The sequence below is a fragment of the Oncorhynchus gorbuscha genome, linkage group LG12, assembly GCF_021184085.1.
Source record: "Oncorhynchus gorbuscha isolate QuinsamMale2020 ecotype Even-year linkage group LG12, OgorEven_v1.0, whole genome shotgun sequence".
NCBI classification, from domain to species: Eukaryota; Metazoa; Chordata; class Actinopteri; order Salmoniformes; family Salmonidae; genus Oncorhynchus; species Oncorhynchus gorbuscha.
Window position 1 is genome coordinate 21,233,568 of NC_060184.1, and position 27,229 is coordinate 21,260,796.

The 27,229-nt window shown below is 42.9% G+C and overlaps 1 protein-coding gene across 3 annotated transcripts in view; it reads right to left on the reverse strand.

Moving 5' to 3' along the window:
• Positions 1-45: 45 nt before the first annotated feature.
• The window catches only part of LOC123990694 (mitogen-activated protein kinase kinase kinase 5-like), a 56,962-nt gene continuing 29,778 nt past the window's right edge, over positions 46-27,229 (reverse strand). Inside the window, exons 4-30 of one of the 3 annotated variants that reach the window (XM_046291448.1) lie at positions 26,179-26,372; positions 24,962-25,130; positions 24,308-24,414; positions 21,802-21,972; positions 21,060-21,172; positions 19,854-20,013; positions 19,450-19,603; positions 17,609-17,716; positions 17,351-17,403; positions 16,539-16,634; positions 16,100-16,181; positions 15,364-15,497; positions 13,175-13,302; positions 12,764-12,900; positions 12,147-12,252; positions 10,216-10,373; positions 6,456-6,633; positions 6,266-6,286; positions 5,861-6,038; positions 5,313-5,481; positions 4,873-5,064; positions 3,939-4,044; positions 3,305-3,548; positions 2,873-2,985; positions 2,577-2,689; positions 2,203-2,279; positions 46-2,084 (exon numbers count right to left, since the gene is read on the reverse strand). In XM_046291448.1, coding sequence (XP_046147404.1) covers positions 2,024-2,084; positions 2,203-2,279; positions 2,577-2,689; positions 2,873-2,985; positions 3,305-3,548; positions 3,939-4,044; positions 4,873-5,064; positions 5,313-5,481; positions 5,861-6,038; positions 6,266-6,286; positions 6,456-6,633; positions 10,216-10,373; positions 12,147-12,252; positions 12,764-12,900; positions 13,175-13,302; positions 15,364-15,497; positions 16,100-16,181; positions 16,539-16,634; positions 17,351-17,403; positions 17,609-17,716; positions 19,450-19,603; positions 19,854-20,013; positions 21,060-21,172; positions 21,802-21,972; positions 24,308-24,414; positions 24,962-25,130; positions 26,179-26,372 — 3,522 coding nt within the window. In that variant the 3' untranslated portion in view covers positions 46-2,023. Of the gene's footprint in view, positions 2,085-2,202; positions 2,280-2,529; positions 2,690-2,872; positions 2,986-3,304; positions 3,593-3,938; positions 4,045-4,872; positions 5,065-5,312; positions 5,482-5,860; positions 6,039-6,265; positions 6,287-6,455; positions 6,634-10,215; positions 10,374-12,146; positions 12,253-12,763; positions 12,901-13,174; positions 13,303-15,363; positions 15,498-16,099; positions 16,182-16,538; positions 16,635-17,350; positions 17,404-17,608; positions 17,717-19,449; positions 19,604-19,853; positions 20,014-21,059; positions 21,173-21,801; positions 21,973-24,307; positions 24,415-24,961; positions 25,131-26,178; positions 26,373-27,229 lie in introns of those variants that run through there. The other 2 variants (XR_006830691.1, XM_046291449.1) reach the window with 2 other exon arrangements.

Consider the following 27,229-nt stretch of genomic DNA (forward strand, 5'->3'; position numbering starts at 1 on the left):
ATCTATCAGGAACATGAAACAAAACGGAAACCTTTGAACAAAACGTGTATTTCTGACAGAAATATTTTAAATAAAAAAGGAACAGGTTGGTGGTATAACAATATGAAAACGGGTTTTCAGTTATGATTTTCATTCAAACATATACATTTGATTTAAAGCATTTGCATTTTTAAAGATAAGATATAGGCTACAAATGAAAGCAGGCTAAATAAAACTCCATACATTTTACAGAGTAAAATATTAATTGGGTCCTCCGATAATTTTGTTCCATTGCCAGTATCAATCAAATCTATCAAATATGGCTGCAAGCAGCAATGGATAGGGTTCACAGGATGACAAAAAGGACCAGATCGGTTGGGTAACAAAGCAAGCACTCTGTCATGTAGGAACTATCTGTCCTTTATGTGCAACCATGAGTCTAAATACAACATCTGGAGTTAATCTGACATATGGTTCATAAGGGGAAGATGATTTTGAGCATTAGCATTACATATGCAAAGAATGAGTTGTTAATAGTTTCCTTGTTTATTGAAAGATCAAAATACTAAAGTCAGTGTGGTTCATGTTAGGGATGTCCATGATAGTGATGACAAGTTTCACGTTGATAGGCCACTGTGGAGTGGATCTACAGTTGTTTAAATGGACACGTAAAATCGGATTTCCTGATTTATCAATAACTCAGCCATCTTTTTACCAATCCCTTAGCATTGATGATGTTCCACATTCAGTCAGTTTTGGTTTTATACATCTCCCTATGATAGAGATATATCTGCAGGATTAAGAAGAACTGAATATCTATTTAATATTATTAGACTACTAGACCTGTTAACATTTTAAAACCAGGACACATTATTTGTGTTCAGTTGTAGAAATGTAAGGGCCATAATAGTCCCTAAGCATTATTTCAGTTTACCCTTTATTTCACAGTTAAGTTTTCAAGACATGGTTTTGTTTACACAATAATATGTTTTTGCACAAATAATGTCATCAATCTATAATGAATATGAAACAAAACGGACACATTTCAACAAAAATACGGTCCTATGGTTCATGTGAATAAGTTTCAAGTTTGGAAAAAAATCTATCCTGACGCACCTTATGGGTCCTTGAGGCAAATTTGTTCAGCATGAGGAAAGACAGCTACTTACAAAGTTTAAAGTCTCTAGGTCAAACGGGGTGGCGGATATAAGGGTTTAAGTGAGAAGGCTTATAACAGTTCCAGCTTTGCTGTGAACCCTCAAACACAAATTTGCGTTACATATTTGATAGGACATCTAGCCATTTGTAAATTGTGTCACTGAAAATAGTAATTTACTGTCAATAAAATGTGCTATATATTTGCATAATTTACCCCCCAAAAATAACAAAATATACCTAACATTGTAAATTACGTAAAAAAAATGACTTGAACAAAAGTCAAGAGCTATGATGTTTAAAAGCCTTCAACACCAGTTAAACAAGTACAAAAGGGCAGGCATGCAGTGATGACAATGAGAGCAGGGAACATCCATAAAACACATTTAAATAAAATAGTGATAAGAAGCCACTAGCAATAACAATACTGTTTATCAAGATAATGTACAGAAACTCAAACACATCAGTTAACGTTATATTTTGTCTCTCAAGCTGGTTTTAGAAAATGGTCAATCTCATGCTAGTAAACACATGATAGTAAGGAGAAAATTCCACAACCAAATAACATTTAAAGGTTAAATTCTCAGATATGTTTCATGATTTGCCCTGTAAATCTTGGCGCAGGGGTCATAACTGTTGAACATTATAAAACCAGTGGCACTTAACTCCATTTGAAAATAGGAATTTCCAAAAAACAACTCATGTGTCAATACTCAATACATGATAAACTACACTGGAACTGTCCCCCATCAGGACTGAGTCTTGGTCTGATAAATACTGAGATTAAAGTGCAGTGGTGAGTGTTGAGGAGAATACTTTGAGTTGTTGTTGTTGTGCTTGTGGTGAAGATCCTGTACTGTGGAGGTAGCTAACTCCACACGAGGACTCCTCACACTGGTTTCTGTCTGTAGTCTGTAATGGCCTTCCATAACTTACACAGCATCCCACCTCTGAGGAGGAAAACACGAGAAAGATGAAGACGGACTTGAGATATTACAGTGTTTCAATCAGGTATTTGACACGGCTGGATATTTGACAGTGTAGGAGAGAATACTGTATGTTGTATACCTTAATCCCAAACTCTTCAAGTCGTCTCTCATCACATACTGGAGAAGGTCATCTAAAGTGTAATCCTCGGTCAAAATCTACAAAATGGAAGATGGATCATGGGTAAAATCATTGGTACCTTAAAGAGATTAAGCTCGGCCAATAGATGGTGTTCAACTGTGTATCTGTTATAAAGGTTTTACACATACAGTATGCGTAAAGCGTACTAACAATCAATGAATAGCCTCCAGGTACACCCAGGCCATTAGTTTGAACAGCTTTACAACAATGCACACTGTTTACTTTAGTATAGGATTACATGGACGTGAGTTTGTTCACATAATGTACCCATTTAAAACAGACGTGGCCGGGGGCGGGGCTTCCTCAGGACCTACCCTGTCCATGGAGTCATCGTCAGCCCTATGGAGTCTCAGCCACTTGATCAGCTCTGGGTCACCATGGCTCACAGTGGACCGGCTCTTCTGGCTCACAGATGATGTAGGCATATCTGTCACACACATAAGTACAACTATAACTAATCATAGTAGACATATCAAATCATATGAATTGTCTGTTTCCTGATGCTTGTGTTGTACAAATAATTCCATTAGGCATTTAAAAAACAGTCTTTTTTAATGCTCTTGTGCTCTCAGATAAAGGTGTGTACTAGTGCATGTTGGGATGTGCTCACCGATGGGTTCTGAGCGGATCCTCAGTAGTTTGATCTCCTGTTCCCTCTCATCCAGGACATGCTGGAGAACAGCCTGGTACTCTCTCTCCCTCGCCAGCAACTGCTCCATCAGCCTGGGGTGACACAGCAGGGAGAGAGGAGGGGAGGGGGAGACAGGGTCATTCAATGAGGAAACACAGTACTACTAAACACGGCTACTGCAGGCACCATGATGAAAATAAACATATTTGTGTTTAGGCCCCTGTGTTGGGGCCCTTCTACATGACATAATTTACATTGGTGAGGAAATAATGTGAAGCTCCAGGCAATATCTACTACTGATTGGTCACAGATGTGGAGTTAGTAGCAAAGATTGTTCATGACTTGTTGGAATAAATTTCTGGTTTTGTGTCTGACAGTCTTTATCATTGTTATGACAGCGCGATGACCCACCTGTTGGTTTCCAGCTTCATCCTGCCTAGTTCCATGGTGACGGAGCACTGGGCATTATGGGATCTGTTTAAGACAGTGGAACTGAGCGTGCTCACGCCGGAGGTGGCAACCGTGTTGTCATGGGCAGTGTTGGGAGGGGCTCTGCACTGATGGGCGGAGTTATCCTCAGGCTCCACGTCATCGTCAATGTTATCCTGGTCGGCCGGGTCATCCTCCGAGGCCAGGCTGAAGTGGGGCCTTAGCTCTGGGCAAGGACACGTGTTATATCCTTACACCTTTACAGCAGTACTAGCAATATCATGAAAACTAGTTAATATCCAACAGCTAAACTGCACCTTGAAAGAGGTAACATGAAAGATTAAGACAGCAACATCACAAGCCTCAATAAAGATCCCTCTATGATTAAAATAATCTTTAAATGCAATTGTTATAATGACATCTGACTGGTAGACACATATTCTTGTTAAATGCCCCATTTACATAGTATCTAGTGCATTTCTGTATTCAAGGTTACACATATATGTTATGATTAGATTGGGGCACTGTTCAAATTCATACTCTTATGTTTAGCTGGCAACCAGTGTCCTGGTTAAAATGTCATTTAAAACTCTGTGGCTGGAGGCACAGCTATTACCTGGCACCAGGATGGTGATGGCAGTCTGCACCGCTTTACGGATGATATTGTCTAGGGCGAACATCCAGTGGGGCTTGATGTTGTGGTTTCGTAGTACTTTGTTTACCTGGCGACGCATTGGTCAATCAATCACAAAGACATACAGACAGACACAGAGACAGACAGACAATTCATCCATTAATAAACAGCTACACATGTACTACGGGTATGCATCCACATCTACCAGTATCCACACATTCGTGGAAAGGAAAACAGGCTTGACTCCAGCGGGTGTCTGTTTACATTGCGTGTGGTGGTTGCAGATATCTGAGATATCCCCCTATATAATGAGTCTATGGAAACAGCATTTCCCAGAAAAAAAAGAGAGACAGCCATTTATAAAAAGCCATGCATTCTGGAAAATCCAAGTGTGAAAAACAAGTTTGTATCGTGAATTGATAGTAATCTTTCGCAGACAATGTACCCTATAGACCAGAGCTGGTTTCATATGTATCCACTAGGGGGAATCAGAGCTCAGTATTGACTGAGGCAGATTCAACCTCTGCCTCCCACAGGCAGCTACAGGCTAGTGTCATTTCATTTGCATAATTGTATTTGTGAGGCAGAGGACAGAATCAGCCTCTTTAAATTATGTGCTGTAAGCTGACACATTTCCCTTCTATTACCCTTTCTTAAAGGTCAAAAGTGTTTCACAGTCAATTGTCTGAACTGTTTGTTTAAACAATGGCAGCATGGTGACATAATTCAGCTGTGAACAGTTTACGAAACCTCCTTGAATCATACTTCAATGTCTCCAGAGCCTTTGGTCTATACAAGGACAATTTCAATTCCAACCCATTCACAGTGGACAAATAGACAATGGGATATTTTAATTATCATAGGCCATGTAATGCTTATAGAGAGACCTACTAATAGGTGAAGAAAGGGCACTTACTGCATCCTGGAACCCAAATAGCACCACTTGTAGTTGGCTAATGGCCGTGCTGTCAAAGTCTAGCTCTAGTTTGAGCTGGGAGAGGGTGTTGGCTATGATCTTCCTGTCCGCCATGCGCACAAAATCCCCCAGACTGACCACCAGGGTGGAGATATGCTGATGTCTCAACTTAGTGTCCGATGTCTCAGAACCCTGCACAGACAGGGGAGAGACGGATGGAGAGAGGGGTGATGAGAGGAGGGTGAAGAAAGGAGTACATATGATAAGGGTTTTGTTTTACCCTGAGAAAGCCCCTCATCTAGCCTGGTCCCAGATCTGTATGTGCTGTCTTGCCAACTACTATGGTCATTGTCATGCCGCGTGACATACCAGGGAAAAAAACTGAACTAGGCCCAGGCTACCCCTCACCCTGTCCACTACTAGACTAGATGCTTACTGACCTGTTTGAGAGCCTCCACAAGGTTGGACACCACCTTGTCTCTGTCCTCAGTGAGGATGCAGTGCAGAGTGGCCCTCCTCTCGCTGTCCTTCCTCAGCATGAAGAAGCCAGAGTCCTTTTCATCAGGAGATGGAGGAGCACTGTGGTCCTCAAAGTTCTCCACTGGGATACTGGTGGGGAACACAGGTTAGATTAAAGAGACCTCAGGTTTAAAAAATATATATATTTATACAGGAGAACAACAAAGTTCCAAATATTACATGACATTCTTTGGCATCGTGTTATAAATGGGATAAATAACTCTGTACATTATCTGGAACTAATGTACTCCGTAGATGTACAAGATACCTACATTGTCCATTATTTCCAGATAATGTACAGAGAGTCAGCGTTTATTAGCGTATATTTTTTTTGGCATTGCTTTTTGTCAGATGAATTGAGATGGCAGAGGTGCAGTGTTAGTGTGTTTTTCTGATCTCAAACACAAAATTCTGGAGTGAAAATGCTAGCTTCACAAATACATATGGTGCTGACTGTATGTTGTGTTACCTGAGGAACAGGGAGCGGGTAGCTTTGACGTCCCGATCACTGTAACACTTGGTGCTGGGCTTGAAGCTGAAGGGGTTGGTGTTGAGGTCGTTCTCAGGGGAAACGGAGCCGTACTCACTGCTGCTGCTGGTGTCCTCCACCACCACAGGCACTGGCAAAGAGATGCTGCGCAGGTACTCTGGAGGGCACAGAGACAGGTATAGGCAGGTGGGCACAGTTACACCACTGTTACACAAAGAAAACCAGAGCTTTTTGGTTCTTTTACATTACAGTACTACTTCTGTGAACGAATAATCTCAGAGTAGGGTAGTCAACATGACAATTGTTTTAGCCTAATGTCGTTAGGCGCAGACTCAGTGTGCTCTAAAGAGGAAGCAGCTCAGAAAGGCGCTCAAATTAACTCACCTGAACCTCCTGGTGTCAGAGCTGAGGAGAAAAACAGAGATTTTTTTATTCCATGATATGAATTGTGCAGAAACAACAAAAAGAGTATCTACAACATAAAGTATCTAATAGCAATTGTCTTTCTACTCAGATATATCTATATTCTACGAACTACTTCATTGATTAACCGGTGACGCATTGTCCTAGCTACCTGTAAAGCCACTCTTGCCCCTCTTCTTGCGGCTGGTGACGGTGAGGAACTCATCAGTGAGCAGGTGCAGGGCGGTGGCCCTCTGGTCGGGGTCGGGTTCAAAGCAGCGTAGGATAAAGGCCTTGGCCTCCATTGACATGGAATCTGGGATCTCAGGATGGATCTTGAACATGCCAACCTGTAGCCAAAATAAAACAGCACAATAATGCTAGATCCAAGGGCCTGCAGCTGCAGCCAAGATGAAACCCAGCCATGTTAGAGCTAAGGGCCTAACCTGCAGCTGCAGCCAAGATGAAACCCAGCCATGTTAGAGCTAAGGGCCTAACCTGCAGTCAAGTCAAAACAACAAGTCAAGTGACCTAGCCAAATCACCTACCAAGTCTTAGTAAAGCTAAGAGCATACAGGACAATATGCTCCATATACTAAGAGCATACAGGACAATATGAAGGGGACCTCAGAGATGGCAGTCAGTCAGAGGAGAGTTGGCTTGATTGAGGTGACATTAGTTAGTGGGTAAACTGATCTCTTGTAACCCATAGCTCTGTGGCACAGTAACACTATGCAGGTGAGCTCATGCCATCATAGTACAGGAGGTCAAGTTGACAGTGAAGGACAAAATGCAGCAACTCCAGGCAAGAAGCTTGTCTGATGATAGGCACTACAAATTCCAAACATTGCTTCCGAATGTAGGCTTGAGATTAGGAATGTAATGCCCCTCCCAGTCGAGACCTTCCAAGGTGGCGCAGGAAAGTTTATGTGAGGATTGTTGCGTTCTCATCTGCACAACAAGCCATTGCATAGTAAAAGCATTGACCAATGATGAATCTGCACTTTAAGTCACACAGGATGAGACAGACAGAATAGCTGCTAAAAGTCTTCTAAAAGATGGCTACATGTGTTGCATTAGCGATCTATACAACCTGCTTCAAAATGGTGGTTTAAAAGCACTGCAAAATCCACAGCAATTTCCTACTGTAATTCATGGACATGTCTGTCATTCTGTCCTGCATTCAACATGATCTCCATCACACTCCGCAGACCACCCAGTTGAATCACTAGCTCTAGTGTTTAATGGACTACATATGTCCGGTCTATGGAATATTGCTGATGAGGGAAACACTTGAAATTTCCACTTCAGATTTATACAAGTGGAAAAAGCTTGAGGAGGGCTCATCAGTGGAACAGAGACTTAAAACAACACAAAGGATAGACTGTATTACACTGTATTACACAGTCTATCTCCAGTCTATCTCCAGTCTATCTCCAGTCTATCTCCAGGTACTCGGTCTAATCTCACAGTTGGATAAATATGTAATCCAATCACACTTATTTTTTTGAGCTAATATCCACAAAAAGTTGAGCTTTTTTCCATTACAAACACAGTGCTGACAGCATGCTATGTTTGGGATAGTACTGTCCTGGTGATTCAACCATGGAGGAATGTGCCTGGAGGCGTGTAAGGACAGCCATCTGTCATGATCACTGCTGTGTATATTCCCCCCCTAAGCCGACATTGCCACGGCTCTCAATGAACTACACTGGACTTTGTGCAAACTGGAAACCGCATATCCCGAGGCCGCATTTATTGTAGCTGGGGACTTTAATAAAGGAAATCTGAGGAAAACGCTACTGAGATTTGATCAACACTTCTGTGCTACTTGCGCATCAAACACTCTGGATCATTGCTACACTCCCTTCCGGGATGGCTAAAAGGCCCTCCCCTCCCTTAAACAGGAAGTACGGCAATTGCACCATCCACAACCGCAGGGCTCTCCAGAGGGTGATGCAGACAGCCTAATGCTCACCGGGGGCACACTGCCTCCCCCCAGGACATCTACAGCAACTGGTGTCACAGGAAGGCCAAAGAAGATCATCAATGACCTCAGTCACCCGAGCCACGGCCCGTTCACCCCGCAACCATCTACAGTACAGGTGCATCAAAACTGTGATGGAGAGACTGAAAAACATTTTTTATCATACTGTACCCTGCCCTGAACCTTAGTCAGTGTTACTAGCCAGCTACCACCTGGTACTTTACCCTGCATCTTAGAGACTGCTGCCCTATGTACACTACCGTTAAAGTTTGGGGTCACTTAGAAATGTTCTTGTTTATGAAAGAAAAGCACAATGAATCATGCTTCACCATCTGGCAGTCCCAATGGGTGAATCTGGGTTTGGCGGATGCCAGGAGATCGCTACCTGCTCCAATGCATAGTGCCAATTGTAAAGTTTGGTGGAGGAGGAATAATGGTCTGGGACTGTTTCATGGTTTGGGCTAGGCCCCTTAGTTCCAGTGAAGGGAAATCTTAACCCTACAGCATACAATGACATGATGATTCTGTGCTTCCAACTTTGTGGCAACAGTCTGGGGAAGGCACTTTCCTGTTTCAGCATGACAACGCCCCATGCAGAAAGCGAGGTCCATACAGAAATGGTTGTCGAGATCAGTGTGGAAGAAACCCCATCGAACACCTTTAGGATTAATTGGAATGCTGACTGAGAGCCAGGCCTAATTGCCCAACATCAGTGCCCGACCTCAATAATGTTTGTGGCTGAATGGAAGCAATGTTCCAAATTCTAGTGGAAATGCCTTCCCAGAAAAGTGGAGGCTGTTACAGCAGCAAAGGGGGGGCCAAATTCATATTAATGCCCATGATGTTGGAATGAGATGTCCGATGAGCAGGTGTCCACATACTTATGTATGTATGTATATACAGTTGAAGTCGGAAGTTTACATACACCTTAGCCCGATACATTTCAACTCATTTTTTTTAAACAATTCCTGACATTTAATCCTGGTAAAAATTCCCTGTCTTAAGTCAGTTAGGATCACCACTTTATTTTGAGAATGTGAAATGTCAGAATAATAGTTGAGAGAATGATTTATTTCAGCTTTTATTTCTTTCATCACATTCCCAGTGGGTCAGAAGTTTACGTACACTCAATTAGTATTTGGTAGCGTTGCCTTTAAATTGAAAACTTGCATCAAATGTTTCCGGTAGCCTTCCACAAGCTTCCCACAATAAGTTGGGCCAATTTTGGCACATTCCTCCTGACAGAGCTGGTGTAACTGAGTCAGGTTTGTAGCCCTCCTTGTTCGCACACGCATTTTCAGTTCTGCCCACACATTTTCTCTAGGCTTGAGGTCAGGGCTTTGTGATGGCCACTCCAATACCTTGACTTTGTTGTCCTTAAGCCATTTTGTGACAACTTTGGAAGTATGCTTGGGGTCATTGTCCATTTGGAAGATCTATTTGCGACCAAGCTTTAACTTCCTGACTGATGTCTTGAGATGTTGTTTGAATATTTCCACATCCTTTTCTTTCCTCACGATGTCATCTATTTTGTGAAGTGCACCAGTCCCTCCTGCAGCAAAGCACCTCTACAACATGATGCTGCCACCCCCATATATATATATATTTTTTTTTTTGTGTGTATTGTTTTGTATTGCTAGGTACTACTGCACTGTTAGGGCTAAAAACATAAGCATTTCACTGCACCTGCAAATATGTGTACGCAAACAATACAATGTGATTTTACTTGATCTATTTCTGTATCTGACATCACTACGGAGAGAAATAAGTCATCAGAACCATACATCACAATTAACAACAGAATGAGGGTGAAATCATCATTCAAAGCCATCATTTTGATAGAGATACTATTACATTTTAAGCCAGCCAGACAAAAACACCATTCACCAATGGAAAGTGAACTAAGGTCAATGAACTGAATTTTAATTGACCTCTGAACTCTGACCTTGAACATGGCGGCCTGTGGTTCGCCCAGCTCGTAGAAGGGTGGTTTCCCAGTGGCCATCTCAATGATGGTGCAGCCAAGAGACCAGATGTCCGCAGGCTTGCCATAGCCTCGAGGGCCTTTATCTATGATCTCAGGGGCCATGTACTGTAGTGTCCCTGCAAAACAACAACACACCAAACAGACAGGATATTATACAAATATCAGCTACTAGTTACAAGTTGAATTTGTAAAAATGTGCATATCAGTGCTGATACAAGAAAATCAGGTTTTCAAGTTCAAGATTTAATGCAATAATCAATGACAATGCAATAATAAAACAAACACACAAGAGATAAGAAGAGATAGGAACACAATAAGTAAGAAAGTAAGCATACTATATGTAGGGTCAGTTCCAATACCATATTTACAATGTGCAGGTTACTGGTGGGATGGAGGTAAAAATGTATAGGGTTAAGGTGACTTTAATGAGGTTGAACTCTAGGTAGGGCTGCAAAATTCCTGAAAATTCAATAAATTCCCTGGTTTTCCAGAAATCCTGGTTTAATTAAAGTTCCTGGATTTTGCAACCCTAGCTCTAGGGCTAAGTTTAATTATGTGCAAGTGAAATTCTGCTAAATGCTAGCCTGTTTCAGTAGTATAGCCTAATCAACAAAGAAGAGCTACATATTGTAACTCTATATGAAGTGAGTCTATTTAGGTCTAATTATAGCCTACTGTAAGTGGAGCTTCAAAAGAGCTTTTAAAAAGGTAAGCTAAGTGCTATGGTGAAACTGGGAGAGACACATTGACGCACAACTTAAACAGGACAAAATGACTGTACTGGATGGTTTCAAGATGCGAAGGTGCATCTCTATGCTCCAATCAGATGGTCTTAACAAATGGGTCAAGCTGTGCTATCATTGGCTGCCACAATGTCAGCGCTGGCATAACCCTGGCATCTTGACCTGACCACTCTGAATATCAACAGCAGGCTATTCTGAGATACGTAATTTACAGGATGATGAGCTAAAACAAGATAAATCTTCAAACACACAACACAAATAGTTTCTTAGAGATTAAATCTCAGCAGAACTATAATTGTAAATAGTGAGTGGGATCACTGTTTTGGTTGAGGGTTCAGCCCATTTTCAAACAACCTGTTCCATCAAGGCATTTTTTGACAATGTAGGGAGAGGAAGCTCAGTGGTTATACAGACCAGTACATACCAGCTGTTATAAACCCAGTCAAACAGACCAGTACATACCAGCTGTTATAAACCCAGTCAAACAGACCAGTACATACCTGCTGTTATAAACCCAGTCAAACAGACCAGTACATACCAGCTGTTATAAACCCAGTCAAACAGACCAGTACACACCAGTTGTTATAAACCCAGTCAGACAGACCAGTACATACCAGCTGTTATAAACCCAGTCAAACAGACCAGTACATACCAGCTGTTATAAACCCAGTCAGACAGACCAGTACACACCAGTTGTTATAAACCCAGTCAGACAGACCAGAACATACCAGCTGTTATAAACCCAGTCAAACAGACCAGTACATACCAGCTGTTATAAACCCAGTCAGACAGACCAGTACACACCAGTTGTTATAAACCCAGTCAAACAGACCAGTACATACCAGCTGTTATAAACCCAGTCAAACAGACCAGTACATACCAGTTGATATTAACCCAGTCAGACAGACCAGTACATACCAGTTGATATAAACCCAGTCAAACAGACCAGTACATACCAGTTGTTATAAACCCAGTCAGACAGACCAGTACATACCAGTTTTTATTAACCCAGTCAGGCAGACCAGTACACACCAGTTGTTATAAACCCAGTCAGGCAGACCAGTACATACCAGTTGTTATTAACCCAGTCAGGCAGACCAGTACACACCAGTTGTTATTAACCCAGTCAGACAGACCAGTACATACCAGTGAAAGTCTCAGTCCATGGGTTGATCCCAGCCAGCCTTTTAGAGGTACCAAAGTCAGATATCTTCAGAACTCCGCTATATGTGTTTATGAGCACATTATCACCCTGTGAATATAAAGACAACCAAGAGGGTTATAAAAGAGCTCCATTCCAAGTAATCTCCATTCATTAGACTTAACCCAATGACTATGATAACAGCCTAGTAATCTAAGGTATTTCCTAGAAGGCAATCAGCAACAGTTGTTACAGTGGGCTATATTCACCACTTGACGTAAATGGCTGTTAAGGTCATTTGATGAGACACTATTGTTAAATGAGGCAGAATTTAGAGGCCTATCTTGTCCTGGGTATGTGAGAAAGAGTATGTTAACCTAAATTAATGTTTCTATTATGGGATGGGAGTGTGGTCAGTGTGTTTTATTATTTATGACTGAGATTGAGTTATGCCACGTCACGTTAACCTTCCGGTAGGATGATAAGGGGAAGTCATCATACTAGAACCAGGCGCCACTTACAAATCAAATCATTCCTGTACCACCGACATGAATGTGGCCTCCCTACTGTCTATGTGCATACTGCACATTGGCCAAAGGCTTTGAAATAGACCAGGCTTCACCTTGATGTCTCTGTGAGCAATCTGGTTATCATGGAGGTATTTGAGTCCCTCCAGGATCTGTCTGGTGTAGAAGCCGATGGTGGGTTCGTTGTTCTTCAGAGGGCCCCATTTAGACCTCAGCAGAGCAGACAGGCTTCCTGGAGGCAAACCACAGGACAAAGTCGAATACATATCAATACATTCTGGTTTACTATCAGTAGGACGGTAGTGCATTCAATCAGTAAGCCAGGATACCTATTACATAAATCAGACAAGATATGTGTTTTTATTTGTTTCTAGGTGTAGTGGAGGAAATGTAGTTGCTTCTTGTTGTCTTTCACTGAGTAAAGATGCAACATTGGCTTATAAGAAATGGTTGGGCATTGACAAGATCATTTGACCTTTCTAATGCTGCACGGATAGCCCTCTTACCTCCGGGAACCTGCTCCATGAAGATCTTGATAAAACCATTCTCGCTGATGGAGCCCAAGTACTGCACAATATTCTTGTGCTTCAGATGTTTGTGAAGGGCAATCTCCTCATGGAGGGGCTGAGAAAACCTAGGACAGAACATCCGCTGTTACATCTCCCAGGAGAAAGAGCAGGATATTCTCTCTCTCTCTCTCTCTCTCTCACACACACACACACACACACACACACACACACACACACACACACACACACACACACACACACACACACACACACACACACACACACACACACACACACACACACACACACACACACACACACACACACACACACACACACGCACGAGCACGCACACAATGGTCAATTCAAACTAAAGTGGACGAAGACACTTTACTGAGAAATAAATGTTCAAACTTCACACCATAAATAATAAGACTAGATACATTCTCCCACTATTCTACTGAATCAGACACTTAATTAGATTGTTTTCCCCACTGAGAGGATACTTCAGAGTTCCTTCTTAATGATTAATAATAATTATTCACACATTGAGTTAGCCCATGAGAGCCCTCTGATGACTTGTAATGTGACGAGTGGAACAAAGCGTGACAGAGGAATTTTCTGGGCTGATTGGGCTCTGAAGGAGTCCCATAATAAGCCAGGAGTAGTTGGAACAATGAGTAGACCAGAGATGGTGGTGGAAGGCAGTGCAGCGCAACACAAGGCAAGGAAGTGGAGTAGAGTGCTTGGTACACTAGTTGCTAGGCGACCATTTCCCCCCTATTCTTTTCATTGCCAAGTCACTCGATCAGGTTTATAGTACAGTGCTGCTTGATAGTATTTGAATCCTACAGTGCTGGTCATTAGTTTTGCTATAAAATATTAAAATAAACATATAAAATCCTCATCTAAACCCCAATTCATAATAAAGACATTCCAAGTAAATTATATATTTTCATTGTTTATTTAACAAAAGTGGTTTATTTAACTCAGATTTGATGTGTGCAAAAATATGTGAACCCCTTCAGTCAATAGCTTGTGGCACCTCCATTAGCAGTGATAACTTGGAGTAAACGTCTCCTATAGCCAGTAATCAGTCTCTGACATCTGTTTTGAGGGATTTTTGCCCACTCCTCCTTACAGAACTCAGCCAATTGAGTGAGGATTGAGGGGTGTCTGGCATGAACTGCCCGCATGCAGCAAGGGACGTCTGCAAATCTCCAGATCTTATGTTTGGGTTGGCTTTTACCAGATTTATTATTGTTCTTGTGGCTCTTTTTATTTTGGAAGAGCGTCCACTTCTAGGCTGAGTTGCTGTCATGTTAAATGCTCTCCATTTGTAAATGATTTGCCTCACAGTGGACTGATGGAGCTCAATCTTTTTGAGATGATTTTATAGCTTTTCCCAGACTGATGTGCTCTCACAACCCTCCTCCTGATATCCTCGGAGATCTCCTTTCCTCTCATCATGGTGTGCTTTGTGTTGACCTGGGTGGGTAACACCAAACTGACCAGGTTTCTTATCTCTATTTATCAGAGTCCCATCCAAACTCTTTCCTGACAATCTCTCCTTTGATTGGTTCATTTGGTACACAATTATATACTTACCCACCTTATTCTACTTACCTACTTGATTTAACCAATGCAACTTGGGGTTCACTTATTTTTGCAACTGCACTAATTCCTTTTTAATGTTGTTTTTCTACTACACGCATGATTTCCTCTACACCAACATATGGCATTAAATATAAACCTGTTTTGTCAGAACAAAAAGACTGGTTCTGATTAGATGAAGATTTCATGGTAAAAACCCCCAAAATCTGTAATTGCACAAGGGGTTCACATACTTTTCAAGCAGCACTGTATAACACTGGTGTCCCAAGGAAAGGACACACCGCAGAAGAGCAGGTCTAGCACAGAGCTAACACAGTGGACGGCTCAAACGACTGCTTTGGCACCCCTTCTATCTGCCAATCAAATGACCACTCTCAGGAAACCACTTCAGTTGTTATGCTCTGAATTACCACTCACTCACTTTACATAATGACACGGGGAGCTTTTGCTATACAGCCTTCCATTAGCAAAGTGCGTGATAAAAAGACAGTGAAAGTGTCATGGATGGGGGAATGGTAGAAGCTGATTGGTAGGGTCTTTTTGGAGAAAGTCTAGTTTACACGTTCTCTTACCTGCTGTCTCTCTCCGGTATCTCCTTGATGGCCAGCCGCACCTGGTTGCTAAGGTCCCGGCCGGCATACACTACTCCAAACGTCCCTTTTCCCAGAACTACCCTCTCTCCATGCTCATTATACTCATAGTCGTACTGAAGAGTCAAGCACAGGAGGACATTATGTTAAAGATGACATTTTGTTGCATGTTAACTTCAAGGACCATTACAATCTAGAGTTATAACAGGGATATATAGGTATATCTAAGAACAGGTGAGCTATAAAGTGACAGTTGTGGCTGGGTACTAACTGATAGAAACAAAGGGAAATGTGAGCTTGGCAAGGTATGGGCCAGATCAAACAGTATTCAAAAAACTATTGGGTCATCTGATCTGGGCCATGCTAGTGTTTGGCAGGAAGAGGCTGTGTCATTGTTTTGGGTAATTATTCACAGGTAATTGTTTTGTCGCACCACTGGGAGAACAGGTGAATAGAGGGACAGTTGCTTTTCATACAGTACACTCTGTTGGTTTCCATTGCATGAGCAGCGTGACCTACTTTCACACTGTAGGAAGTTGTCTCTAACCATTTCAACACTTTACATGGCCTGTATCTGGTTTTATATCGGAGAGACTGTTTCTGCTGAATACATCCTAGATCTTGTATACATATACTGTACGTCAGGTAATCCTGTTGGAAATAACATAGGAATAAAAGAATGTGGCTAGAAAAGGAGTATCCTTCTCTCCTCCTTCACCTCTAGGGCGTCAATGTCACACTCCCCTTCTTCCGGGCCTTTCCATGCTTCCTCTGCGATGCTGTTGACCAGATCACAGAACCTGCAACACACAGAGCAGTCACATCAGTACCGTTCCACATTTGAGATGAAATACTCCATTTACACCCACACCCACACAAACACAAACACCAGATAACCTTCACCACACTTAAACATATGTCACAAGAGCAGTCGTGAAATAACACAGAGCCCAGACAAGCACCCTTCCACACACTCACAAACCCCCCATCACACCAGCACTGACTCACTGACTCACACTGTGGAGCTATTGAGACCGGCTAGCTGTGCTTTGGTTCTTCATTGTGAGAGTCACAAGTCTACAGTACAGACACTCCCTTGGAGAACAGCTCATGTGCTTGTGAGATGGCGCAATCACGGCACAGAGGGACAGACAGACCTTTTGCAGTGCATCTCTGTGCAGAAGTAGATCTGAAAGTCCTCTGAGTTGTGCAGCACATACAGGAAGGCACTGCGCTCGTCAAACTTGGAAATACTGAGGAAGATGAGTTGACAGTTAGAGAAAAGACGACAGGTGAATTCACATGACATCTATAGAACACTGGCATAGACTGGATGTCTAGGTGTAGCCAGAAACTTCTGAGAAATCATTCCAGTAGTCTCTAAGTGCAGAAGCGTCTTCTTTTCACCAGAGCTGCAAGTCTCTTACAACCTAACTATGTTCTTCACTCAATCACATACAACAAGTTACAGTAACTCTGAAAGAATGAATATAACTCTGAACATTCATTCCCACACACACATACACACTGTTGAGTCTCCACCAGTGTTCAGCTGAGCGAACAGGGATTTTAAGCCAGTTATCTAAGGCCAGGGCTGAGCGGAGTGGACAGAGCAGAGAATGAGTGGTTGAATTCAGCCCACCATGGCACACTGTTGCAGCCAAGGGAACTGCCATTGTCTCCTAGTACACTGGAGGGCGAGTGGGCAAAAACAAAAATACGCTCCCTAGCAACATCTCACAGAGGCCCTCTGAAGTGGGAGATCAGTTGGAGGGGGAAGGAGGGAGAGGCATTGAGGGACCATCTCTGACTAATATTGCCTTGGGAACCAGGTGGCCACATTATAATCTGTTATGTTGTTGGCATAAGTTACAGAGGAGAGTAGAGGAGAGAGGAGAGTAGAGAGCAGTCTTTATTGCCCATACATTACAATGCGTGTGTAGAACAGGACAGCTGTGAGATCACCAACCTGACACCCCGTACTGACATGGCCCTGAAGTTCCACTCATGGACGCCCCTGTGCTGTTAGAACGATCAGAAAAACATGAACGTCAGTACCTCTGGTGACTGATTAAAATGTGTCAGGGCAGAGAGAGACAGAGACAGAGAGAGACGGACATATAGACAGACAGGCAGGGCTGTACTCCAGGGCTGTACTTCTTTTCTGAGACACAAAGCAAAGACACAAAGCAGTTGTCACACACTCTTCCTGTGGTCAGTAACTTACCTTGTCATCAGGGGAAACATGCCAGATGGAGACAGTGTTCTCCTCCACATCGTTGTTTATGGACAAGTACGAAGGCAGGTAGACTTTAGTGGGCTCCAATATCAACACCTGGAAAAAGGACAACCAATAGGACATCAAGACATTTCACAATAAAGCAGAGAAAATAAACAGTGTAGGAAAACTGCCCCAGCTGGTACCACTGTAATGGTTGATGTAGAGCACCAGTCAAAAGTTTGGACACACCTACTCATTCAAGGGGTTTTCTTAATTTTTTACTATTTTCTACATTGTAGAATAATAGTGAATACATCAAAACTATGAAATAACACATATGGAATCATGACGTAACCAAAAAAAGTGTTAAACAAATCAAAATATATTTTATATTTCAGATTCTTCAAAGTAGCCACCCATTGCCTTGATGACAGCACTGCACACTCTTTGCATTCTCTCAACCAGCTTCATGAGGAGTGCTTTTCCAACAGTATTGAAGGAGTTCCCACATATGCTGAGCACTTGTTGGCTGCTTTTCTTTCACTATGTGGTCCAACTCATCCCAAACCATCTCAATTGGGTTGAGGTTGGGTGATTATGGAGGCCAGGTCATCTGATGCAGCACTCCATCACTCTCCTTGGTCAAATAGCCCTTACACAGCCTGGAGGTGTGTTCGGGTCATTGTCCTATTGAAAAACAAATTATAGTCCCACTAAGCACAAACCAGATGGGATGGGGTATCGCTGCAGAATGCAGTGGTAGCCATGCTGGTTAAGTGAATTCTAAATAAATCACTGGCAATGTCACCAGCAAAGCACCCACACACTATCACACCTCCTCCTCCATGCTTCACGGTGGGAACCACACATGCGGAGATCATCCATTCACCTACTCTGCGTCTCACAAAGACACGGCAGGTGGAACCAAAAATCTCAAATTTGGACTCATCAGACCAAAGGACAAATTTCCACAGGTCTAATGTCCATTGATCGTGTTTATTGGCCCAAGCAAATCTCTTCTTATTGGTGTCCTTTAGTAGTGGTTTCTTTGCAGAAATTTGACCATGAAGGCCTGATTCACGGAGTCTCCTCTTAACAGTTGATGTTGAGATGTGTCTGTTACTTGAACTCTGTGAAGCATTTTTTTGGGCTGCAATTGGAGGTGCAGTTGACTCTAATGAACTTATCCTCTGCAGCAGAGGTATCTCTGGGTCTTACTTTCCTGTGGCGGTCCTCATGAGAGACAGTTTCATCATAGAGTTTCATGGTTTTTGGGACTGCACTTGAAAAAACTTTCAAAGTTCTTGACATTTTCCGGACTGACAGACCTTTATGTCATAAAGTAATGATGGACTGTTGATTCTCTTTGCTCATTTGAGCTCTTCTTGACATAATATGGACATGGTCTTTTACCAAATAGGGCTCTATTCTGTATATCACCCCTACCTTATCACAACACAACTGATTGGCTCAAAAGAAGGAAAGAAATTCCACAAATTAACTTTTAACAAGGCACACCTGTTAATTGAAATGCATTCCAGGTGACTAACTCATGGAGCTGGTTTAGAGAATGCCAAGAGTGTGCAAAGCTGTCATCAAGGCAAAGGGTGGCTACTTTGAAGAATCTGAAATATAAAATATATTTGCATTTGTTTAACAATTATTTGGTTACTTCATGATTCCTTGTGTGTTATTTCATAGTTTTGATGTCTTCACTATTATTCTACAAAATAAAGAAAAACCCTAGAATGACTATTTACTGGGACTGTATATGTCTGCCTGTCAAGGTCAAGTCTAAACAGTGAAGAATCCCAGGAAGGAAGGCAAAGAGAGCATGCGACACATACCGGGAAGCGGACAGACGAGACGTCTTTCTTTGTGGCCTCCACCAGGAAGTCCATCCAGAAGTCCACCAGTTCCTGTTTGGGCGGCGGCTGCTCTACAGACGGCTTTTTGAAGTGCTGGTAAATCAGGATGGTCTCCACAAGAGAGCGCAGATACCTGGGTTGCAGTCAACACAGATGATAGCTTAAAAGAAATGTAAAAGGCCTTCGACTGCAGGAAAAGAAAAGTCAGTTAAACAGAGCTAAATATGTTTGAATAGATTGTTTAAATCTTGAGCACCAAAAGAAAATAGGCCACTGACTGACTACGAAAGACGAAAGCACATTTAAATTGTGCAAAATAGGTTGAAATAAGTTCACTATATGTTGAGCTTTAAATGTAAAAAATAAAAAACATCCTCGCTCACCAGACAGGGGCCTTCAATTTGAAGAGTTTCTCGGAGGCCTGTATGACCCTGGTGTTGTCACAGGCCAGGATGCTAGCCCCCAGGAAGAAACCCACATCCCAGTAGCTCTGCAGCTTATCCAGGCTGCCCTTCTTCCCCAGTAGGCTGCTCAGCTTCACTCCTGGAGAGAACAACAAGGTCAGGTCAGGGACATATTACAACAGTGGAGGCTGCTGGGTGAGGACGGCTCATAATAATGGCTGGAACCGAGCAAATGGAATGGCATCAAACACAAAGAAATCATGTATTTAAAACCATTCCACATATTCTGCTCAAGCCCTTACCACGAGCCCCTCCTCCGCAATTATGGTGCCACCGACCTCCTGTGTATTATTATAATATAAAAGTAAGATACTCCACACTGTTGAATCCTTCCGTTTTATTGTGCAACGTTTCGAGATACTGTGTCCTATTTTGACCTATTTTGTGTTATTTTTATACCATGTGTTATTTAAACAATATGGCCAGAGGAGGTGTGTTATATGGCCAATATACCACGGCTAAGGGCTGTTCTTACGCACAACTAAATACAGGAGAGCCTCTGGACATATCCCATAGCTGTGGTATATTGGCCATATATCACAAACCTCTGATGTGCCTTAGAGCAGTAAAAAAAAAGTTGTCATACCCGTGGTATACGGTCTGATATACCACGGTTGTCAGCCAATCAGCCTTCAGGGCTTGAACCACCCAGTTTATAATTATTCACAGAGATCAGATACTTAGCGAAGGAGAACACAATGGGATGTACTGCACAGCAGGGGTTTGGGAATAGGCTGGGCACTGTAGAGCTTACTCTTATGTCAAGCATTTCACCTGAAATGTAGATTGGTGAATCTTAGTAGGTACTTGCCATGTTGCTACTAAATTGCAGAGCGATAATGGGGCATGGTTGTTATTTTTGGCCTCGCTGAGGGAAGCTGCCACTACATGTCCTGCTCTAGCAGCCCAGGACAGGGCAGATTAGAGGAGAGCGGGGGGGAGCAGGGACTTGGAGGAGGCCCACGGTTGATTCCCAGGATTGTCTGTCCTGTTTCTCACATTCCTGTGCTACTTTCTGAGCCTCAGATTTCACAGTAAACACAGGGAGCCAAACAGCACAAAACTCAGGCAGCTCAAGGCAAAACATTAGATATCAAGGAGAATAAAGTGTTAGTCAATACTCACCGACTTTGCGGAGCTCGAAGGAGGCGTCAAACTGGTGTCCCGCTGCCAGGAGTAGAACGGCATAGTTGATGCCAGAGTGTAGTGTCGGCTCAGACTCAAACCCCTTCTTAAACCTGAGAGGAACGACAGAGAAGCTAACTTAGAATCACCAATATTACACACTATGCTTCATTTTTAAATCAGACATGATGTTCCTACAGTAATTGCTGAAGTGTCCTTAGTGAGAAGTCCTTAGTGAGAACTTTTCATCTCCCTAGTTTTGTAAAAAGCATCCTTATTTGGCAGGGTGCACAGAGGAACCACTTGCACAAAGCTTGGCATTCGCAAATAAAAACCCTAATTTACTTAATGAGCAATCTGTTCCACTGAAGGAATGAGTGTGAATAACATGAAAAGGCTCTCCAAAGACATTGTCTGGGTTGGAACAGAGGACAAGGTAGCCCGAGGGGGAGTTATTCTAATGAGATGCCATAAATCGTCTCGATGCGAGACATAACCATTCCAGGAAGATCGCAATTATCTTCAATTTATCACTGGTGGTGGTGCCGTTTCAAATCAGCTTCTGCCAGACCTTGCAGCCTCTCTGCTCCATGTCAGATGACATAGATGTTCATTATCTGTAGTTGAGAGGTGGTCTTTGCTACTCTGGCTAGTGAGGAGTGAGAGGGGAGTGAGAGGTAATGACTCTCATCAGAAGCCAGGCTTTCACCAGTGTGTGTGCGTGTGTGTGTGCAGCTCTCACCAGGCCGTGCCACTGTCCCTGCTCTCCTTGTCAGCGAAGTGGGACTCTAAGAACATGTCCTTGTAGATGCGTCCCACAAGGCAGTAGATGTCTGAGGCCACCTGGTTGTCAGCCTTCACCAGGGGCAGCATGATGTCCAGGGCCTTCTGACGGTCCCCCGGGAGGTTCCTCCTGAAAACAGCAGAGGGAAGACCCAATGGTCAGAGACAGACAAGAGTTCCAAATTGTATCCTATTTCCTTGTGCACTACTTTTATAGGGAATAGGGTGTCATCAATCGGGCAAGGATAGTGCATCAAGGTAGACCGCCGGTGGCGTGGCGGTCTAAGGCACTGCATTTCAGTGCTAGAGGTGTCACTACAGACCCTGGTTTGATTCCAGGCTGTATTACAACCCCATAGGGCGGCGCACAATTGGCCTAGCATCGTTAGGGTTTGGCCGTGGTAGGCCGTCATTGTAAATAAGAATTTGTTCTTAATTAACTGACATGCCTAGTTAAATAAAGGTTAATTTTTAAAAAATGTCCTAACTTAAAATTATGCCTTCTCCAAGGTATGCCCTACCTTCATTTGGAAGATTTTGAGTCAGCATCCAATGTCGACTTATCACTGATTTTAGAATATAGGCCTATTAAATTCGCCTCTACCTCTCTGGATGTTTCTTTCGCCAGGTAGGATATCCCATGACACCTTGCGAAGCAGGTAAAAATCCCAAATTCCGGCAACAACTAATGGCGGACGGAAGTCACCTCTTCATAGAACATTTTCCAGAATAAAGAGGAATAACTTTGTGGAATGTGAGTATTACGTTTATTTAATAACAAAATTATGTTAAAATGTTCAACAAATTACTTTTTTTGTTTTGTTTGAATTTTACCCCTTTTTCTCCCCAATTTCATGGTATCCAATTGTTGTAGTAGCTACTATCTTGTCTCATCGCGACAACTCCCGTACGGGCTCGGGAGAGACGAAGGTTGAAAGTCATGCATCCTCCGATACACAACCCAACCAAGCCGCACTGCTTCTTAACACAGCGCCATCCAACCCGGAAGCCAGCCGCACCAATGTGTCGGAGGAAACACTGTGCACCTGGCAACCTTGGTTAGCGTGCACTGCGCCCGGCCTGCCACAGGAGTCTCTGGTGCGCGATGAGACAAGGATTTCCCTACCGGCCAAACCCTCCCTAACCCGGACGACGCTAGGCCAATTGTGCATCGCCACACGGACCGCCCGGTCGCGCCCTTAACCACTGCGCCACCCGGGAGGCTCAACAAATTACTTTGATATGCATTTTCAATTCAATAATTTGGACAAAAAATGCTGAGTTTGCTCTTATCAACCCGCTAGTCAAGCTAGCTAGCTAACAATTGACACAATCTATTGAGCTAGCATTCATACAACGGTGTTTATCAGCTGTTTAGCTAGAGGAAAAGCTGAACTAACCAATTTTAATTGTAAATTCAGACGTGCAAATTATGAAGACTTGAACAGTGAATTGGTGAACTAGCTAGCCAGCTAATTCATGACAGATGGATGTTAATTAAAGCATAGGAACGAGCAGCTTTTTCCATGGAGCCTATCCAGAGGGAATGGGAATAGGGCACCTTTAATGGAGGCTGCAGCTCAGGCTGCTCTCCGCTCCCCAGCTTTCACTTCACACTAGTGTGTCGCTGAACGGCAACTGGAGGGGGGCGAAGCTAAGCAGTGAGTCAGCCTAGCCCACTCCAGTCATCCAACAGTCAAACATGGAGGGGAAGGAGGGAGGGAGTGCAACAGGAAAGGTTTCGACATTTACATCCCTGCTGCTGCCGTTTTCTCACCAATTACTCAACAGAAAACTCTGCTTGTCAGACATGTTTAAAAGAAGAGATTTAATTAGAATCATCCATGCCTCATTGTTGCAGGATAATGGCAATATTTCGCTATGGTGCACTAAACTGCTGAGTCATGCACCACCTCTAGTTGGGGGAGACAAATGGGCTGCTGTCTAAACAAACACACAGACTCATGGCAACCATCTTCATTTTCGGGCCATTCAATGTTTTCCCAATTATGCAAAGAATGTGCAACAGCTTTATTAATACGTCTCTCTGAGCGTGTGAAATGTTCTCGTAACTGGCCAGACACCAATGTTGCGTTGTAGCATGCAGGAATTTTCCAATGGCTCCGAAATGATAGAGCAACTTGCTTGGAAACCCAGTGTGCATTTACAAGTGAGGCGGCACGTTAAAGATCAGGCAGTAAAATACTTTCCAAGCTGAACATGTGGGATGTTCCGACTCAGAGCACAGATACATGCTCAGCACATGCATGTTATGTGTGTGTGTGTGTGTGTGTGTGTGTGTGTGTGTGTGTGTGTGTGTGTGTGTGTGTGTGTGTGTGTGTGTGTGTGTGTGTGTGTGTGTGTGTGTGTGTGTGTGTGTGTGTGTGTGTGTGTGTGTGTGTGTGTGTGTGTGTGTGTGTGTGTGTGTGTAGAAAAAAACAGGTGTGACATACTGGGGGTCTTACCGATTCAGTGCAAAGGCATGGTGGAACTTGACATGGGGATTGGCTACAGGGTCAAATGTAGGAAGCTTCTCCAAGGTCTCCACCAGCTTCACTATGGATTCATAATCCTACATTACAAACAAGCATAGAAAAACAGATCGTTGGATTGAAAATCATGTACCCACTCAGCCACATCTTGGTTTCTATAGTTTACATGAAACCTAAAATATCTATGTCCTTGTTCCCTTACAAAGTCACTGCTTTGGGAAGGACATCAATAAATAAATGTCCCCTCTTCCACCATTTTTTGTCCAGTATATATTTATCTAAATCATGTTGAATAATTCAGCCTCTCCTTGTATCTCTTGTTGTTGACACCATTTATTAATGTGACGGGTGGCTGCCTAAGACTGGCAGGATGGGAGGGTGTAGGGTGAATGGCATGGCAATGCATAGAGAACAGACTGCAGTGCAGTTGCAGATTTGCCACAGGAAGATGACAAAAACTTCATCTGCAGCTTTCCACTGGAAGCCCAAGATAAAATTATCTCAGAAGAATGATTTTGTTAGAAAATGGATTGAGGGAGACCCTAAAACATTTATGAGGAGGCATTTCAGTCTATCTAAATGGCCCATGCCTATAGCATCTGACAAGCTGAAGAAGGCTAAATGTACCTGGATGTCCCTGTAGGACAGAAGCAGGTTGATGACGATGTCAGCTGAAAGGCACTCTACGTTGTCCAATCGTTGTTGAATTCGGCTGAGTTCTGAGGCCAGCTCCATCCCTGTGAACAATTCCCGCACTTTCCGAATCTCGTTGAGAATGGTTTCTCTGAAGTATTGGCTGTGAAGGGGTACCGGAGAGATTCACAGAGAGATGTTATTTCACACTAGAAATCAAGTTTTCTGCAAATAAACCATTATTATGTATTGATGTGACTTTCTGGGGAAATAAACATGAGGAATGGGGATAGATACAACCGTTTATAACTTAAAATAATGTATCTATTCCTCTGAGGCAACTTTTTATATAGGCTACAGTGTCTTTGATCTTGCCTTGCCTGACACCATTATAAATAGTCTACCCTCGTAAACATATGCAATATGTCAGTTATTTACTTCCTCGCGACAGCTGAATGTGGAGCTCATGAATGTGTTCCCTGGTAAGCCCCTTCAAAGTATTCTTCACTCTACTGTTGGAGCTGCACTTTTATCTCAGCTCTCTGAAATATGACTCCATATTCCTAGAAGAGAGGCTGTTGCTGAATATTGGCAGAGAGAGAAGCCTTAACCATTAGGACAGAACTAAGCAATGCTAACATTAAAACTGAGATTGCTATGCAAGCCAAAGTGTTGCAGAGGGACACACCAAATAAAGTAATGCATCATGTATTATCCAAAAGGAGTGAATTGGATAATACAATGGCCTCTGAGGAATACTCATGAAGTGCAATATCTGATGAAAAGAAGAACAGACAAACAAAAAACATTGCACATTTTAAATTAAGTAAAGCTTATCGGGTAACAAGACTTTCGATGACTCCATTAAACTACAGTATAGCTACAGTCATACCGCACTTCACCAGCTAGTCATCCATGTTGCTTAATCAACCACAGACAATTACACAAGACAACACAAAATCCAGCTGTTATACAGTACACTTTAGTTCATGATAATACACCTCTGTTGGCAATAATAGCTCTGTAATCATCACCTTGATGTGCATGTTCACACCTTCCCTAGCGAGGTGACACCCGTTTCACTACATCAAGGTGTGAGAACAGCAAACATGTGACTTAGGCCTATAGCAGCCAAGTTTCTAACCCCAACAACCTAATCAGCAGGAGCTTTAGGCCTAGCATCCCAGGCTACACATCCCTCTACGACTCACCAGGAGTTAGCCTGGGGCACCTTGAGCAGCTGGACGAAGCGGTCCAGCAAGGGCATGCAGATTGGTCCCAGCAGCATCTCGAAGCTGGGCTGCATCAGCTCTGTCAGGCCCTTCATCAGGCTGCTCTCGCAGCAGTACACCTTGTTGTGCGGCGTCACCATGTACGGGATGAAACTGTAGTTGGCTGAGCATGTCTGGAGGGAAACAGAAAGCAGCAATTTCTTGGGTCGTAAACATACAGAGGTCGCCTGGTCCCAGATCTGTTTGTGCTGGATGATTATAAAACACAAACAGGTCTGGTACCGTGCTAATGCATAGGTTGTTTCTGTTAGATTATATTACATTGCATGTTGACTGCATGCGTTATATACAATGGGAGGACAGTGGTATGGGACTGCCTTGTGCTGGTCATTTTGTGACATAGTGTTGTGACAAAAGGAGGAGAATCTGATCTGCAGGGACAATGGTGTGGTTGTACCCATGGACATAATTGTCTAAAGAGCCAGTATCCTGGGGGATAGATCCACATCAGTAATGAGAGTGGCATAAGGATCTGTTTAACCGGGCTGCTCACACTGCCCTCAGGGCAGAACTAGCTTTAAAACTCCATTCACGTTGCTCATGGAAATCAATTCAAACCACGTCTGTCTTAGTACTGTATTTGTATTTGCAACTGTATTTGCAGTAAATCTATCATTGATGTCAATTTAGTCTGTCATGTTCAGTATACTCAACACTCAGCACTTGAAAAGTTTGAATTGATGGATCCTAAATATACTTGAACATGTAGGCTACAGTAGGATACGGAAAGGGATGAATCCTGAGTGCATAGTCAGTGGCTATTTTAACTTCTCTGTTTCAATTCCATCTTCAAGAACACATTCGGTGTGCTTGCAACTCACACTTGTAACAAAAGGAAGTGAACAGATGCTCAACTTCTGCCTGTAGAAACCGGAATGTTCCACAGTAAAACTGCTTCCTCTCCTGCAATCTTATTTTTAAGACATCAGTCATGCCACATCTTTCCAAAATAACCTGTGATGGCTTGTCA